This window comes from Salvelinus fontinalis, chromosome 1 (genome assembly GCF_029448725.1).
Source record: "Salvelinus fontinalis isolate EN_2023a chromosome 1, ASM2944872v1, whole genome shotgun sequence".
Taxonomy (NCBI): Eukaryota; Metazoa; Chordata; class Actinopteri; order Salmoniformes; family Salmonidae; genus Salvelinus; species Salvelinus fontinalis.
The window spans coordinates 33,029,067-33,041,436 of record NC_074665.1 but is presented as its reverse complement, the minus strand read 5'-3'; the positions used below and the strand labels follow the sequence as shown (position 1 = coordinate 33,041,436).

The 12,370-nt window shown below is 45.8% G+C and overlaps 1 protein-coding gene across 3 annotated transcripts in view; it reads left to right on the top strand.

Annotated features, from left to right (window-relative positions):
- The window catches only part of LOC129853215 (insulin-degrading enzyme-like), a 47,408-nt gene that overhangs the window by 33,468 nt on the left and 1,570 nt on the right, over nucleotides 1-12,370 (top strand). For all 3 annotated transcript variants that reach the window (XM_055919014.1, XM_055919004.1, XM_055919022.1), the window contains 6 exons: nucleotides 104-224; nucleotides 962-1,053; nucleotides 1,695-1,806; nucleotides 2,881-3,048; nucleotides 8,361-8,633; nucleotides 9,399-9,460. In XM_055919014.1, coding sequence (XP_055774989.1) covers nucleotides 104-224; nucleotides 962-1,053; nucleotides 1,695-1,806; nucleotides 2,881-3,048; nucleotides 8,361-8,633; nucleotides 9,399-9,460 — 828 coding nt within the window. The remainder of the gene's footprint in view (nucleotides 1-103; nucleotides 225-961; nucleotides 1,054-1,694; nucleotides 1,807-2,880; nucleotides 3,049-8,360; nucleotides 8,634-9,398; nucleotides 9,461-12,370) is intronic.

Here is a 12,370-nt window from a genome sequence, read left to right as displayed (position 1 = left end):
GTGAAATGGGACAAATATAAGCACTCACCAAATTAAAGTAATATTGTGTTTGACTCTTCATATGACTGAACTTTGACCCCTTTGCCCTTGACCCTTCCTCCAGTATATGAGGTCACTGAACAACTTCCGTGCAGAGCAACCCCATCAGCATGCCATGTACTACCTGCGTCTGCTGATGACAGAGGTGGCCTGGACCAAAGACGAGCTCAAGGAGGCCCTGGACGGTGAGCCATTCTCTCACACAAACACACGCAAGCGTGCACACACGCGCACACACACTCCCTTCCTATCTCTCTGCCCCTCATTTGAATGCTGAGCCAGTTTTTGAGCTCCTCCCTGAGCTGCAGTCATTTCTCCGCAGTGAAAGTCTCACCGGAGGAAGGGGAGCAGATGTACTGTCTGTAGGTTCAGTATATTATGTTTTCTCGATGGCGCCTCGACAGATGTCCTGTGTATCACTTGAGGCTCAGTTCACTTTCTGTCTGAGTACAGTGCAATGCAACCTGTTCTCATTATTGCCTCAAATAAATGTGTCCCTATTTCACCTACCCTAGTGCCTATGTGTTGATTTGGTGCCCCTGCTCCTCTTCTCTGGGTCTCCATTCTCAGTACCCTGTGCCTGTTTTTTAGACAGGCTGCTGCTGTGCCCCCCCCCCCCCCCCTTCCATACTGTCCTCCCTTCCTTTCACAGTTACCCTGGCTGCTCATCCATCACCTCTCATCGCTAACTGAATGAATCTGGGTCAGACAATGTGTGAATTCAGATGGACCAACCTACGCAGAGAGGAAGTGTGTTTTCTGCAGGTCTCCAAGCTCGTGTGAATGTTTCTAGGGTGTGTGTACATGTCTGCCCTATGTGGTGGCAGGCAGAGTTCACATGACTGCAATGCTTTTGATTCTGTTCTAGCCTGATTATGATGGCTCTGTGATTTGATTGCTTCCATCTGAATGTGTCTTCCAGATGTCACTCTCCCCCGCCTCAAGGCCTTCATACCTCAACTATTGTCACGGTTACACATCGAGACCCTTCTCCATGGCAACATCACCAAGGAGGTTTGTTTGATGTTGCTACCTCCGTGTGGACAGACTTGTGTTCTTTTGTTTGTTACAGGCAGTCAGACAAAGACAGACGCACGCACGCGCGCGCGCACACACAGATATTCTATGTGTAGAATGTGGATTTGTTCTATAACTGCTTATAAAGTCAGCCTCTTCACTCCCGTATAGGTTTTAAGTGGAATCCTTATCTGTCACAGAACCGTCACACACCGTCAAACCCTGATAAGATCCTCAGATCAAATCACATACTTTATATAAGATACCAGCTGTCCATGAACAGTCTCCCTTATCTCTGGTAATGATGCCCAGTGGAGAGGTGTCACAGTCTAGTGGAGAGGGAATTGGATGCACCAGTGGGGGCAATGGTCCACTTCATCACTATAAAGACTCACCGTGCTCTGCAGGGCTCCTATTACCTTAGATGGAGCTTGTACTGCGTGGACAGAATATTGTAGCAGTGTTGTTTACGATTCAGTGGTAGGCCCTATAGATGGGCATCTGCTATTTACCCTAGAAGATGTGGGAAACGAGCGATGCGGATGATAAGAGGAATCGTAACACATTTTAAAGATGGATTAATACACTGATTTATATCATTTGCACCCCTCTCACGTTTATTTTTTCTCTTTCTCCAGTCTGCTCTAGGCATGATGCAGATGGTCGAGGACACGCTTATGAATCAAGCCCACACCAAGCCCCTCTTACCAAGCCAGTTGATTCGCTACAGGGAGGTGCAGGTGCCAGATGGTAGGTCAAGTGCCCTGTCCATCACTCCCTTCACCCTCCTGTACCTGCCAGTCATGCCCGTCCCCATGGTGACCCTGCTGAAGGTTTCTTACCCAACAGTCTGGCCTACATCAGGACCTGTGCTTGTGTAACACCTCGGTGTCAATGACCCTCCAATGTCCTAGGGGGAAAGGCTCACTTAACAAGGGGAAATGGACATCACTGGGAAATACAATACACACACTTTTTTTCCTCCCCTTAACCTTTTACACACCCTACACAAGACACCGCACAACAACACACCTGTGCCACACTTTTCCTGATGACATTAGGTAACGTGATCATAGGGAAGAAGAAAGCAGGGCTGTCTGGGCCACCTGGAAACATCCTGTGTGCTGCTGAGGGATTTGTTTCGGGCCTGGATCCATCCGGACGCCAGTCGGGGACAGAATCACAATTTATAGCTTCCCAACAGAAATGTTTTGAACAAGTTTAGAACTTTCAGACAAATACTTCTATTGCTTCCTTGCTTCCACTCATCTTTTGGGATTTTGAGTGCCAGTGAAAAGCTTTTACTCAGCAAAAGAGTGTGATTTTGGCTCAGTCGCTCCTGTCTGGAGACTGGCGTGTCATCAATGTCCTCTAGTTGAACTCTATATATATCTTTCCTGTACGATGCCTTTTAAAATCTCTCTGTCCAAATGTGTTCTTTAGTAATTGCATATTTACAGTTAAGCCGGTGATTCATCAACCGGCTAGGTCGTTCAGAGGTCGTTGCTTATTCCTAAATGCATTTTTTTTAAGCCTCAATGGTTGCCAAGTCATGCATGCAGCGTTTTACACGTTGCATTAGGGCTTGCTGTTTGAGGCCCATGACTTCTGTATTGCATGTTTGGTGAATGTTTTTTTGTTGTTGTTTTTTTTAAGATTGTGATGCTGCAACTACATTACGTGTAAGCCCTGGGTCATATATTTATTAAGCACCAAAGTGACTGAAACTGGGAGCGACTACCTGGGACAACTTGTCCGATAACAAACACTTGTTTTCCTTTTCCGTTGTGCCTTAATGAATAAGATGCTGTCTGTGCCTTCCAGGTGGCTGGTATGTGTACCAGCAGAGGAATGAGGTGCACAACAACTGTGGCATAGAGATCTACTACCAGACAGACATGCAGACAACCCACGACAACATGCTGCTGGAGCTCTTCTGTCAGATCATCTCTGAGCCCTGCTTCAACACACTGCGCACCAAGGAACAGTTGGGTACGACCATGCATGCTCTCTCGCTCTCTCGCTCTCTCTCACACCAGTGGAGACCGGTCCAGGAAGGCAGGGGGGAACGGACCTCCCTTGGATATGTCCATCGTGAAGTACTTAAACACACTCAAACTCAAAACCCTGCTGTGAAAAAGGAACAGTATACAGTGCATTCGGAAAGTATTCAGACCCTGTGGCTTTTCCCACATTTTATGTCACAGCCTTATTAAAAGCATACCTTATTTACATGAGTATTCAAACCCCATAAGTATTCAAACTTGGAAGTCAAACTGTGGTAAATTTAAATTGATTGAACATGATTTGGAAAGGCACACACCTATCAAATTTTACTTGTCACATACACATGGTTAGCAGATGTTAATGCGAGTGTAGCGAAATGCTTGTGCTTCTAGTTCCGACAATGCAGTAATAACCCACGAGTAATCTAACCTAACAATTCCACAACTACTACCTTATACACACAAGTGTAAAGGGATAAAGAATATGTACATAAAGATATATGAATGAGTGATGGTACAGAACGGCATAGGCAGATGCAGTAGATGGTATAGAGTACCGTATATACATATGAGATGAGTAATGTAGGGTATATAAACATAAAGTGGCATAGTTTATAGTGGCTAGTGATACATGTATTACATAAAGATGGCAAGATGCAGTAGATGATATAGAGTACAGTATATACATATACATATGAGATGAGTAATGTAGGGTATGTAAACATTATATTAAGTGGCATTGTTTAAAGTGGCTAGTGATACATATTTACATACATTTCCATCAATTCCCATTATTAAAGTGGCTGGAGTTGAGTCAGTATGTTGGCAGCAGCCACTCAATGTTAGCGGTGGCTGTTTAACAGTCTGATGGCCTTGAGATAGAAGCTGTTTTTCAGTCTCTCGGTCCTTGCTTTGATGCACCTGTACTGACCTCGCCTTCTGGATGATAGCGGGGTGAACAGGCAGTGGCTCGGGTGGTTGTAGTCCTTGATGATCTTTATGGCCTTCCTGTGACATCGGGTGGTGTAGGTGTCCTGGAGGGCAGGTGGTTTGCCCCCGGTGATGCGTTGTGCAGACCTCACTGCCCTCTGGAGAGCCTTACGGTTGTGGGTGGAGCAGTTGTCGTACCAGGCGGTGATACAGCCCGACAGGATGCTCTCGTTTGTGCATCTGTAGAAGTTTGTGAGTGCTTTTGGTGACAAGCCAAATTTCTTCAGCCTCCTGAGGTTGAGGAGGCGCTGCTGCGCCTTCTTCACAACGCTGTCTGTGTAGGTGGACAATTTCAGTTTGTCCGTGATGTGTACGCCGAGGAACTTAAAACTTACTACCCTCTCCACTACTGTCCCGTCGATGTGGATAGGGGGGTGCTCCCTCTGCTGTTTCCTGAAGTCCACACTCATCTCCTTTGTTTTGTTGACGTTGAGTGAGAGGTTATTTTCCTGACACCACACTCCGAGGGCCCTCACCACCTCCCTGTAGGCCGTCTCGTCGTTGTTGGTAATCAAGCCTACCACTGTAGTGTCGTCCGCAAACTTGATGATTGAGTTGGAGGCGTCCATGGCCACGCAGTCGTGGGTGAACAGGGAGTACAGGAGAGGGCTCAGAACGCACCCTTTTGGGGCCCCAGTGTTGAGGATCAGCGGGGTGGAGATGTCGTTACCTACCCTCACCACCTGGGGGCGGCCCGTCAGGAAGTCCAGTACCCAGTTGCACAGGGCGGGATCGAGACCCAGGGTCTCGAGCTTGATGACGAGTTTGGAGGGTACTATGGTGTTAAATGCTGAGCTGTAGTCGATGAACAGCATTCTCACATAGGTATTCCTCTTGTCCAGATGGGTTAGGGCAGTGTTTTTTTTTATTTATTTTTTATTTAACCTTTATTTAACCAGGTAGGCAAATTGAGAACACGTTCTCATTTACAATTGCGACCTGGCCAAGATAAAGCAAAGCAGTTCGACACATACAACAACACATAGTTACACATGGAGTAAAAACAAACATATAGTCAATAATACAGTGAAAAAAAAATAAGTCTATATACAATGTGAGCAAGTGAGGTGAGATAAGGGAGGTGAAGGCAAACAGATATATGTATAAATAAATAAAAATATAAAAAGGCCATGGAGGCGAAGTGAGTACAACACAGCAAGTAAAATAAAAACAAAAAAAAACACTGGAATGGTTGGTTTGCATTGGAAGAAAGTGCAAAGTAGAGACAGAAATAATGGGGTGCAAAGGAGCAAAAAAAATTAATAAATAAATACAGTAGGTAAAGAGGTAGTTGTTTGGGCTAAATTGTAGATGGGTTATGTACAGGTGCAGTAATCTATGAGCTGCTCTGACAGCTGGTGCTTAAAGCTAGTGAGGGAGATAGGTGTTTCCAGTTTCAGAGATTTTTGTAGTTCGTTCCAGTCATTGGCAGCAGAGAACTGTAAGGAGAGGCGTCCAAAGGAAGAATTGGTTTTGGGGGTGACTAGAGAGATATACCTGCTGGAGCGCGTGCTACGGGTAGGTGCTGCTATGGTGACCAGCGAGCTGAGATAAGGGGGGACTTTACCTAGCAGGGTCTTGTAGATGACCTGGAACCAATGGGTTTGGCGACGAGTATGAAGCGAGGGCCAGCCAACGAGAGTGTACAGGTCGCAGTGGTGGGTAGTATATGGGGCTTTGGTGACAAAACGGATGGCACTGTGATAGACTGCATCCAATTTATTGAGTAGGGTTTTGGAGGCTATTTTGTAAATGACATCACCGAAGTCGAGGATTGGTAGGATGGTCAGTTTTACAAGGGTATGTTTGGCAGCATGAGTAAAGGATGCTTTGTTGCGGAATAGGAAGCCAATTCTAGATTTGACTTTGGATTGGAGATGTTTGATGTGGGTCTGGAAGGACAGTTTACAGTCTAACCAGACACCTAGGTATTTGTAGTTGTCCACATATTCTAAGTCAGAGCCGTCCAAAGTAGTGATGTTGGACAGGCGGGCAGGAGCAGGCAGCGATCGGTTGAAGAGCATGCATTTGGTTTTACTTGTATTTAAGAGCAGTTGGAGGCCACGGAAGGAGAGTTGTATGGCATTGAAGCTTGCCTGGAGGGTTGTTAACACAGTGTCAAAAGAAGGGCCAGAAGTATACAGAATAGTGTCGTCTGCGTAGAGGTGGATCAGAGAATCACCAGCAGCAATAGCGACATCATTGATGTAAACAGAGAAGAGAGTCGGTCCAAGAATTGAACCCTGTGGCACCCCCATAGAGACTGCCAGAGGCCCGGACAACAGACCCTCCGATTTGACACACTGAACTCGATCAGAGAAGTAGTTGGTGAACCAGGCGAGGCAATCATTAGAGAAACCAAGGCTGTCGAGTCTGCCAATGAGGATGTGGTGATTGACAGAGTCAAAAGCCTTGGCCAGGTCAATGAATACGACTGCACAGTATTGTTTCCTATCGATGGCGGTTACGATATCGTTTATGACCTTGAGCGTGGCTGAGGTGCACCCATGACCAGCTCTGAAACCAGATTGCATAGCGGAGAAGGTGTGGTGTGATTCGAAATGGTCGGTAATCTGTTTGTTGACTTGGCTTTCGAAGACCTTAGAAAGGCAGGGTAGGATAGATATAGGTCTGTAGCAGTTAGGGTCAAGGGTGTCCCCCCCTTTGAAGAGGGGGATAACCGCAGCTGCTTTCCAATCTTTGGGGATCTCAGACGACAGGAAAGAGAGGTTGAAGAGGCTAGTAATAGGGGTGGCAACAATTTCAGCAGATAGTTTTAGAAAGAAAGGGTCCAGATTATCTAGCCCGGCTGATTTGTAAGGGTCCAGATTTTGCAGCTCATTAAGAACATCAGCTGACTGTATTTGGGAGAAAGAGAAATGGGGAAGGCTTGGGCGAGTAGCAGAGGGGAGGGCAGTGCTGTTGTCCGGGGTAGGGGTAGCCAGGTGGAAAGCATGGCCAGCCGTAGAAAAATGCTTATTGAAATTCTCAATTATAGTGGATTTGTCGGTGGTGACAGTGTTTCCTATCTTCAGGGCGGTTGGAAGCTGGGAGGAGGTGTTCTTATTCTCCATGGACTTTACGGTGTCCCAGAACTTTTTTGAATTTGTGTTGCAGGAAGCAAATTTCTGCTTGAAAAAGCTAGCCTTGGCTGTTCTAACTGCCTGTGTATATTGGTTTCTGGCTTCCCTGAAAAGTTGCATATCACGGGGGCTGTTCGATGCTAATGCAGAACGCCATAGGATGTTTTTCTGTTGGTTAAGGGCAGTCAGGTCAGGAGAGAACCAAGGGCTATATCTGTTCCTGGTTCTAAATTTCTTGAATGGGGCATGCTTATTCAAGATGGTGAGGAAGGCATTTTTAAAAAAATGACCAGGCATCCTCTACTGACGGGATGAGATCAATATCCTTCCAGGATACCCCGGCCAGGTCAATTAGGAAGGCCTGCTCGCTGAAGTGTGGTTGCGATTGCGTCGTCTGTGGACCTATTGGGTCCACGTTTGGCGCCACCAAGACTCTTCCGAGAGCTGGCCGGCCTGCCAAAATGAGCAATCGGGGGAGAAGGTTCTTGGTAAAGGTGTGCATGTTTTTGCTTTGTCATTATGGGGTATTCTGTGTAGATTTGTGAGGGGAAAAATCGATTTAATCAGTTTTAGAATAAGGCTGTAATGTAACAAAATGTCAAAGGGTCTGAATACTTTCCGAATGCACTGTACATATAGGTAACTGCCAAAATAAAGGAAACACCAAGACACAACAAAGTGTCTTAATAGGGCGTTGGGCCACCACGATCCGCCAGAACCTATTCAATGCGCCCTGGCATAGATTCTACACGTTTCTGGAACTTTGTTGGAGGGATGCGACACCATTCTTCCACGAGAAATGGTGTTAATGGTGGTGGAAAATGCTCTCTCAGGCGCTGCTCCAAAATAGTGTTCAATTGGATTGAGAACTGGTGACTCTCTCTCTCACACACACACACACACACACACACACACACACACACACACACACACACACACACACACCCTTTAAACCGCTTTTGCTCGTTTGAGACCCCTCTCTCAAAGTCACTGAGATCTCTTCTAGCCATGGAAGCCAAAATAATGTGAAACTTTATACATGATGGGATGTTAATTTAGCAATTAACTCAGGAACCACACCTGTGGAAACACCTGCTTTCAATATACTTTGTATCCCTCATATACTCAAGCGTTTCCTTTACTTGTACATGCAGTTAAACACCTATAAAGACATGTTCCAGAATTCACAGTGCATTTTTCCTGACTTGCTTTGCTCACTCCTCAGGGTACATAGTGTTTAGCGGTCCGCGGCGCGCTAACGGGGTCCAGGGCCTGCGCTTCATCATCCAGTCGGAGAAGGCCCCCCACTACCTGGAGAGCCGGGTAGAGGCTTTCCTAAAAGCCACAGAGAAGTCTGTGGAGGAAATGAACGACGAGGCCTTCCAGAAACACATCCAGGCCCTGGCCGTCCGCCGCCTGGACAAGCCCAAGAAGCTGGCTGCCGAGTGCGCCAAGTACTGGGGGGAGATCATCTCCCAGCAGTACAACTTCGACAGAGGTGAGCATGCGTAGACACTCATTGAGCAACACGCACACCTTTACCTGAGCTGGAGGCCTAAGACTTGTTTTCCAAGTGAAAGCTGTGGGGAGTTTGAGTTACTGTCAACTAAATGGATATTCCTCCTGACCCTCCTCGTATTATAACTGCTAGGAGCCCTTGTTATATGAGAAGGTGTTTTGCGTGAGATTAAGTTAAGAATATTGACATTCTGGAGGATCTTCGAGGTGAAGGTTGTCGCCGCCTCGGAGCTACCCGCTGCACCAATTAGCATTGATTAGGCCCCAGAATAATCAGCCCCCCCGAGCACACCTGAGTGCTGTTATGGGCTGATTTGCTGGGAATTTGCCGTAAACCCCTGTGCGTTCCAAGTAGAGGGTGAGGATAACCATGTTTTCATTGTTGGAGGGATAGGAGACTGAGGCGCAACAGTCTGCACACCAAGGTAATGATAGGAAGTGGAGGCTAGTCAATAGTGGAACATTGTACAGCCAGGTCAGTGTGGCTGGTGATGCTGTAGAGCTATTGTGTTGCTCTTTACGGAAGCTTTTTATATAGATAAGAGGCTAAGAGGAATTCTTATTTAAGAGTTCAACTATTTATTACATGGTATCCTTCTGGTGATGAGTATGCAGGAACTTTGCCCTCTAGTTCTGTTCTACGTTCATGCATACATACAAAACGGGCCCCCCTGTTTAGGTCTAATCTGTAGTGATATCTCAAATCATCCCCTGTTAGTCCTAAGTGTTTTCTGTTGTTTTCTAGATAACATTGAGGTGTCCTACCTGAAGACGTTGACTAAAGAAAACGTCATGCAGTTCTACCGGGTGAGTGGCGCTCTCTCCCTTTGCATTGCATACCACTTACATTTCAGATAAAGTCATACTTTCTCACACAAGCGGTTGCCGTGGAGACTCATACGAGATGCCTGCTGTTTTCTTACTCTTTACCATAGGACTCAATTGGTGTATGTGTGCCCATGTGCGTGCAACTGAAAGATGGCACCCTGTTTTATGTATTCCCCTCCACCACTCTTCAAGTAATCAAATGTATTTATAAAGCCCTTCTTACATCAGCTGATGTCAAAGTGCTGTACAGAAACCCAGCCTAAAACCCCAAACAGCAAGCAATGCAGGTGTAGAAGCACGGTGGCTAGGAAAAACTCACTAGAAAGGCCAGAACCTAGAGAGGAACCAGGCTGAGGGGTGGCCAGTCCTCTTCTGGCTGTGCCGCGTGGATATTATAACAGAACATGGCCAAGATGTTCATAGATGACCAGCAGGGTCAAATAATAATAATCACAGTGGTTGTCGAGGGTGCAACAGGTCAGCACCTCAAGAGGAAATGTCAGTTGGCTTTGAGTGAGTGAGTGCAAACCAAACAAACTTGCAGGATATAACCCCACCCACTTTGCCAAAGCACAGCCCCCACACCACTAGAGGGATATCTTCAACCACCAACTTACCAACCTGAGACAAGGCCGATTATAGCCCACAAAGATCTCTGCCACGGCACAACCCAAGGGGGGGCGCCAACCCGGACAGGAAGATCACGTCTGTGACGCACCCCTTCTAGGGACGGCATGGAAGAGTGCCAGTGACTCAGCCCCTGAAATAGGGTTAGCGGCAGAGAATCCCAGTGGAGAGAGGGGAACCGGCCAGGCAGAGACAGCAAGGGCGGTTCGTTGCTCCAGTGCATTTCCGTTCACCTTCAGACTACACTCAATCATAGGACCTACTGAAGAGATGATTCTTCAATAAAGTCTTAAAGGTTGAGACCGAGTCTGCGTCTCTCACATGGGTAGGCAGACCATTCCATAAAAATGGAGCTCTATAGGAGAAAGCCCTGCCTCCAGCTGTTTGCTTATAAATTCTAGGGACAGTAAGGAGGCCTGCATCTTGTGACCGTAGTGTATGTATAGGTATGTAACGGCAGGACCAACTCGGAAAGATGGGTAGGAGCAAGCCCATGTAATGCTTTGTAGGTTAGCAGTAAAACCTTAATCAGCCCTTGCCCTTAACATGAAGCCAGTGTAGAGAGGCTAGCACAGGAGTAATATGATAACATTTTCTAGTCAAAATTCTGGCAGCCGTGTTTAGCACTAACTGAAGTTTATTTAGTGCTTTAGCCGGAAAGTAGAGCATTGCAGTAATCTAACCTAGAAGTGACAAAAGCATGGCTTAATTTTTCTGCATAATTTTGGACAGAAAGTTTCTGATTTTTGCAATGTTACGTAGATGGAACGATCTGTCCTTGAAACAGTGTTGATATGTTCGTCAAAAGAGAGATCAGGGTCCAGAGTAACGCCGAGGTCCATCAGTTTTATTTGAGACGACTGTACAACCATCAAGATTAATTGTCAGATTCAACAGAAGATCTCTTTGTTTCTTGGCACCTAAAACAAAGATCTCTGTTTTGGCTGAGTTTAAAAGTAGAACATTTGCAGCCATCCACTTCCTTATGTCTGAAACACAGGCTTCCAGCGAGGGCAATTTTGGGGCTTCACCATGTTTCATTGAAATGTACAGCTGTGTGTCATCGCATAGCAGTGAAAGTTAACATTATGTTTCCGAAGGACATCACCAAGAGGGAAAATATGTAGTGAAAACAATAGTGGTCCTAAACGGAGCTTTGAGGAACACGGAAATTTACAGTTGATTTGTCAGAGGACAAACCATCCACAAAGACAAACTGATATCTTTCGGACAGATAAGATCTAAACCAGGTCAGAACTTGTCTGTGTAGACCAATTTGGGTTTCCAATCTCTCCAAAAGCATATGGTGATCGATGGTATCAAAAGTAGCATTAAGGTCTAAGAGCACGAGGACAGATGCAGAGCCCCGGTCTGACGCCATTAAAAGGTCATTTACCACCTTCACAAGTGCAGTCTCAGTGCTATGATGGCGTCTAAAATCAGACTGAAGCATTTCGTATACATTGTCTTCAGGAAGGCAGTGAGTTGCTGCGTTAACAGCTTTAAAAAAAAAAATAATAATAATTAAAAATGATAATAATAAAAAAATAACTTTTTTTTATTTTTTTTCTGGGTAAAGGTTTGGCTTTTTCAAGAGGCTTTATTGCTGCCACTTTTTTAGTGAGTTTGGTACACATCCGGTGGATAGAGAGACGTTTATTATGTTCACATAGGAGGGCCAAGCACAGGAAGCAGCTCTTTCAGTAGTTTAGTTGGAATAGGGTCCAGTATGCAGCTTGAAGGTTTAGAGGCCATGATTATTTTTCATCAATGTGTCAAGAGATATAGTACTAAAAAACTTGATTGTCTCCCTTGATCCTACATCCTGGTTCTATTCATAGCTGTGGCGGTGACACTGACATGGTGCGCTGTGTTCGTGGAATAATAACAGCCATAATGAGGGGTTGCGTCACTGCCAAGGGTGGTGTGTGTTTCAAGAGGATAAGGGGGCCAAGGATACAGAGGCAATGAAAGACTTCCCATATTTCTACGTCAGCAGAAGCAGCACAGGCCCCATGCCGAATATTTTCATTGTGTAATACATTTCTAATTGGGGGTTCTGAGTGTGTAACTGTGAAATATAACTGATGCACTGTAGGGAGATGAGTCACAATCGCTCGTGGCTCTCATTCATGCCACTGCTCACTCTGTTTGCTACAAATTCTGATCTTAAAGAGATCTTGTGAGATTTAGATGAGTTCATCTGACTTAGTGCGAGATTGAGAGATACCCAATCTCTTTAAAAGCGCTTCTCGACAGAAA